Source organism: Diaphorina citri, unplaced genomic scaffold (genome assembly GCF_000475195.1).
Source record: "Diaphorina citri unplaced genomic scaffold, Diaci psyllid genome assembly version 1.1 scaffold5247, whole genome shotgun sequence".
NCBI classification, from domain to species: domain Eukaryota; kingdom Metazoa; phylum Arthropoda; class Insecta; order Hemiptera; family Psyllidae; genus Diaphorina; species Diaphorina citri.
In genome coordinates this window covers 2,054-8,356 of record NW_007382623.1, presented here as the reverse complement: position 1 = coordinate 8,356, position 6,303 = coordinate 2,054, and the positions used below count along the sequence as shown (strand labels likewise).

Sequence of the window (6,303 nt, the reverse complement as noted above, 5' to 3'; positions counted from 1 at the left end):
ATGTTGAAAAATTTCGCCTGCGGCGCTCAAAATTTGATTGGAATGCGTTCCTGAAAAGTTGGGGGGTGGGGGGGGGTTTCTTACAATGCTCCCCTATGTATGTGGCCCGCATACACATGGAAGTTGGAAACCCCTGATCTAGAGCTATGATGAACCGAAAAGAGGGAACTGTAACGGCTATGTCTTATCGTCCCGAAATCGAAGAGAAAAGGAAGACAGGATAAGAGAAAGCCAGCCGTTCAAAGAACGGGCCTTATCCGTTCAGGATAAAATTCGACCCAGGCGGGAATCGAACCCGCATACGGAAATTGAAACGGACTTAATTACGGTAGAGAGGGGGGTAGTTAGGTAGGTACCTACTAGGTACATCAATTCATATTTCATCCAACTCGCAGGCAGGTAGGTATAACTTCAGCCTCCTTCATTCGACACTTGAAATCAACCATTGCTCTCAATACGTCAAACTTTAGGATGAAAAAAAAAGTGTTCGAAAAAAAAAATCTTGAAACACTCTTCGGAAGGTAAAGCAGATATTTCCGAAGAAGGAGAAAAAAAATCGTGTTTTATTGATTTAAATATGGGTATGTAAAGAACAGGCAAGAGAAGAACACGAAATAAAACTTGAAGAGAAAAAAGAGGAGAAAGAATTGGCCAATCAGCAGTTATTTGTAGAGAGGTGCTTCAAGTTCATGTAGAGTCAGCAAAGAGGTAGAATGTAGATAGAATCTTAACCCATCATGGAGCCTAAGGACTTTGTCTTCAAACTCTTCTAATTCACTTTTTGTTTCCCTCACCCTTTCTTACTCCTAATACTCGTAGTCTTGTTTACTTTAAGGAAGAAATAATTTAATAAACTAGGAAGGGCTTTTGGGGGGGAAGTACTATATAACGTATCTAACTCATTTTTTTTGAAAATTGGACTCCCATCTTTTTTCCCGAGGGGTCTTCATTTGTCAAGGGTCTAAGTTTTCCTTGCCCTTGAGATCAATTTAATTCGAAGAAACTTTTTAACAATGAAAAGTAATTGACTTTGGCTAGATTATGAATATTATGATATAATTAAGAGGAATAGTAAATTCATGTAAAATAAAAGGCAATGGAGTGGAATACATTACATCCCTTCAGGCACACCATTTGTCAAGGGTCTAAGTTTTCCTTGCCCTTGAGATCAATTTAATTTGAAGAAATCTTTTACTGATGAAAATTTGTAATGAAACAATAACTTGAATGTGGATTTTACCTCTGAGAAGACTTTCAAGCTGTACACATTGTCATCATCAGCAAAGTATACAATGCCTTTGTCATTATCACCCGATCTGTACAATCTCAACCACTCCAATGCTGCATTCCTCTGTTGTACACCTCGGGGCTTCTTCCAATGAGGATCCTGCAATTGGAAACACCCAAAAGTTATTAGGTATTACTTAAAAAAAGAGGTTTGATAGAGGGAACTGTAACTGCTAAGGTCTTATCGTCCCGAAATTGAAGAGAGAAAGAACACAGGATAGGAAAAAGAGAGTCGTTCCGAGAGCGAACAACATCCGTTCAGGATAAAATCCGCCCCCGGGCGGGAATCGAGCCCGCGGCCTAGCACTTACAAGGCAGACGCGCTACCAACCAATACAACTAGGTTAGCGAATTTGATAGTTTAAAACCATAAGATAACCTATTTTCTATCTCTGTTTGAAACCCCCTGATGATAAAATAAATTAACAATTTGTTTGTTTTGAATTTTTGAATGTAGGTAAAACTGTTTTTCTCCTTTTGCTCAAATGGTTGATCATCATAAAAACGGTTTTCATTAAAGATCATGAAAGCTATCTGATTTTTTTTTTCTTTCTTTATCCCTAGTAGGATTTTCAAGCAGTGAGCCACCTAACCAAAGATAATTTCATCTTTCACTATTTCCCCCCTGATGATAAAATAAATTAACAATTTGTTTGTTTTGAATTTTTGAATGTAGGTAAAACTGTTTTTCTCCTTTTGCTCAAATGGTGCTCAAATGGTTGACCATTATAAAAAACGGTTTTCATTAAAGATCATGAAAGCTATCTGATTTTTTTTTTTCTTTCTTTATACCTAGTAGGATTTTCAAGCAGTGAGCCACCTAACCAAAGATAATTTCATCTTTCACCATTTAAAAATAACTCCTTACCTTTTTCTTTAATTTGAATTGTGTTGGAGTGAGTGCATGGAGATGAGTATGGTTGATATTGCTCTGGTGGAGCAGGTTAGTAACTAATTCAGTCTTATTTGGTGCATCTTCTACGATAATCCAGTGTAACTTTGGAACCAACATGAGAGTATGTGACAGTCTTGTGAGTTCTGCTTTCTGTACAGGTCTGGCAAAGGTTGGGGTTATCACATAAATAATGGGAACTTTATCATTGCCTGAAAAAAAAAAAATAAAAGAAAGCTTGGTAATGGGGTATCTACTGTGAGATTTCACATTAGATGTCCCAAGGAACTTGTTTTATTGTAAAAATTGTATCCTAAATTCTAATAAATAAAGTTGAACCAATAGGTACCTATTAAAAAAAAAAAAGATTAACATATTCATCTCATGAAAAATTCCAAGACTAGAAATACAAACTTAATGGAATAACAATCTCATTCAACATTTTTAAAATAAATATATGTGCCCCTTAAAAAAAAAAAAAAAAAAAAAAAAATCATTCAACATTTTTAAAAAAAAAATATTGGCCCCTTAAAAAAAAAAAAAAAAAAAACAAAAAAACAAAGTTGAAGACCTATCTTACCATAATAAGCATTGACTTGACTTCGGCAAGATGAAGTTAAGATCTGTTCATAGAAAAGCAGTTGTTGTCGAGAGATTCGCAGCTCTTCCTGAGTTTGAATTAACATTGCACGTAATGAACCTTCTGCCATCTCTCCAACCTCATCATCTGATGCTGAAAATAAAATGGTTCGGAACTTTCAGCAAAATAATAAGTAGGTACCTAATATTTTTTTTTTTCTCCATTTGGAGAATTAAGATTCTCTTGGCGGATTTCACCAAACTTCAATCAAGCCTTAATTGAATCATTAAGCACTGATGGGGAATTAAAGTTGAAAATTGCATTTCACCAACCTCCGTTAAGACATTTCTCCCATCAATTCACCCTACTAATTTAATGATAGGAAATTCTCTCATAAGATGTCCTAACGGATGATTTTTTTGTGTTTGTTTACTTTTTTTGGGATTTTTCATTTTTTTTTTTCAGCTTTTCAGAATTTCCAGATTTTCTATTAGAAAGTGTTTTGCTTATTGCTTTTTTTAATAGTTTCTTTTTCTATTTTCTGAAAGAAAGCGTTTTGCTGTTTTTTAATTTTAAGACTTTGATCTAAGCTGATTTTCAATACTGTTTAATTACCTACAATGGCTGAAAACTTTGATTCTGAAATTGAGGCCATTGAGTTCCTTGAATATTTCCAGAGAAATGAGCATCAGTGGTACCGATACAAAGAAAGAGGAGAGATTGATTAAAAGTGCTAGAAACCAAATTCTGTCCCTGAATCTATCCGTAAAAATGGGATCTGAAATTTCAGAATAGGTAGGTATCAACATGCAAATACCTGGGTGTGAGTCTGGACAAAGCCATGAGTTTTACACCACATTTTGAATATGTATACTAGAAAGTGGCATATTTCTATTTAACAAAACTCAAATGGATGAACTTCAGATTCTGCAAAACAAATGTCTATAATGTTTGTGTTGGTGAAATCTGCCATTTGAATTGCAACAGGAACCCCTTACAGAACACATATTGTAGATATGTTGAATTGTCTTGGTATTCTCAACGTCAGGGGTAATTAATATCCTCCTCAATGTATACATACTTACTTCTATACACAAAATGGTACTGGGACTGACCCCTCCATATCTATCAAATTTATTAGTTCAATCAAGTCTGCCATTTGAATTGCAACAGGAACCCCTTACAGAACACATATTGTAGATATGTTGAATTGTCTTGGTATTCTCAACGTCAGGGGTACTTAATATCCTCAATGTACATACTTACTTCTATACACAAAATGGTACTGGGACTGACCCCTCCATATCTATCAAATTTATTAGTTCAATCAAATCAAATCAATTTTATTTGTACATATACCTATACAATTGTATGTGGTACAATGCTAAGACTAAACTAAATCTATAATAATATAATCCAATACACATATAAAAACAAATATCTGCCTGTGTGTGTGTTTGTTTGCCTGCTTGTTCAAACTCCATACCTGGCCAAACCGCTCATCTGACCACTATGAAACCCTGTGAACCCACTGCCTGCAGTCCCGTGAAGAGTTCAAAATAAGAACAAGCATAAATATCTAACAAGGAATAGAAATAATTTATTTGTTGACAGTAGGTACCTATTAATAATAATAATAATAATACAAGCATAAATATCTAACAAGGAATAGAAATAATTTATTTGTTGACAGTATTAATAAAAAAAAGTGCAAACTCAATTGCCTACAAATCTACAATTTTATTATAGTTACAATAAATAAATTACCTAAAGATCTCAAGGAGTTGAGGAGTGTGGAGCTTTTTAGGATGCAGCTCAAGAAACAAATGAGATCTAGACAGTTGAAGCTGGAGGAATACTGAATATGAATCTTTTTCTCCTTCACCTTTTCCCCTGTACAGACGGGGTTGGTGTTTTTTGTCAGCCTTCAATCAGCCCTAGGGTGATTGCTTTTGGGCTGACATTTGGTTTTGGCTACAATTTTTACGAGTGGGTGCCCTTTGACTCAACCTTTGGTATTTCTTTAGCAAAGGAAATTCAGGCTTATATACTCACTGTTTATATTCCCCCAGCCAGACTAAGCTGGTCAGGCTGGTCTACTCCCTGTTTAACGTCCCCCCCTAGAATAGAATACTGAATATGAATATGTTTGTAAAATTGGGTCCTTTTTTTACTTTAATAACCCCAATGTTGATTTTTCTATATGTATTCTCATTCAATTTAATTGTACATTCTTTGTTACACCTATGTACATTCTTTGTTACACCTATGTTTAATGTTGTAAGATAATAGCCATCGATGCTAAATGAATAAATAAACTCAATTCCAATATTATCTAGGAAATTGGGTACAGAAATGCTGTTTTGATTTAAAGATTTTTGATATTACTTAGGTAGGTATGCCATCTTCTCTATAAAATCTCTTCCCATACAGCATCTTGGTCTTTATTTGTAATTTTATCTGTATTTTTGGTAACTACAGACCTACTACCTAGATGTCCTATTGATAATAGGTTTGTCGAAGAGAGATGAAATTTGGTCTTTCCTGGTATGGTCCAAGGACAAGGACTAAACTGTTACGATTAGGTGAAAATCAGACAGCAGACAGTCCTGACAGTCGCCCATCCAGATATTAACTAAAGTCAATGTTGCTTTACCTTTATCTCATAAAGGTAAGAGGTGTAAAGAATAATGGGAATGGACAAAATTGTTAATTTTTTGGAAGAAATTTTTCCAAGTCCAAAAAGTACAAAAAATTCAAATCAAAGTACTTGTTTTAAAAAGAACCGCGCTTGTAAAAATAAATTTCAACCAATCAGAACACCGTTTATAATATTACAGAAATACCAACTGCAGAAATCAAAAGGATTTCTCTCGTTGCCTTAATTAATAGGAGAATTTGAATGGTGAAACAGAATTTTGAAAAAATGGCGCATAATCAATAACGGTCGATTAGTCTGACGAACCATATTGTTTGTGTTGGTGAAATCCACCAATACTAAAAGAAATATTGGCGAGTTAAAACTTAGAGCTCACTTCGGTGGGTCAAAAATACAACCTGTTGCAAATTCTGTGTCTGGATGAATATCATTTGCTATAGTTTTCGTAACTGTTGCAAAAGTGACATTAGCTGTGTTTGGCGACAACTTGGTTAAATTATTACACATCTGTCCCTATACCTCACCTTTCAGAGAAAAACACATCATCTCGACACAGCTTTGACTCCTTCCTCCTTAATCCTTATCACAGATTGGTAATACTTGATTTAACACATGGAAAACACAAAATAAACACAACTATCAATTTAAATCACTTCACAAGGGATACCTATCGAAAAAACAAACGCAAATAAACAAAACAAATAATTTTCTAAAAAACTTCAACAAAACAATAAAAAGTAATCTAAAAAATTAAGAAAATATCACAAGAAAACTCGTTAAAAACCGTGGAGTCTTTCTCAACTCGTGTAATAAATTTCAAAGTACGCGCGGTCTACATTTTAGGAGAAAAATAACAAAATTGGGGACTCAAATTTCTCTTACACT

General features: G+C 34.4%; 1 protein-coding gene across 1 annotated transcript in view; it reads right to left on the bottom strand.

Annotated features, from left to right (window-relative positions):
* Window positions 1-1,153: 1,153 nt before the first annotated feature.
* The window catches only part of LOC103521445 (probable glucuronosyltransferase Os06g0687900), a gene marked incomplete at its 5' end in the record, with an annotated part of 6,404 nt that continues 1,254 nt past the window's right edge, over window positions 1,154-6,303 (bottom strand). The window contains 3 exons of the mRNA XM_017448815.2: window positions 1,154-1,387; window positions 2,156-2,391; window positions 2,760-2,934. Of these exons, the coding sequence (XP_017304304.2) occupies window positions 1,169-1,387; window positions 2,156-2,391; window positions 2,760-2,934 (630 nt within the window). The remainder of the gene's footprint in view (window positions 1,388-2,155; window positions 2,392-2,759; window positions 2,935-6,303) is intronic.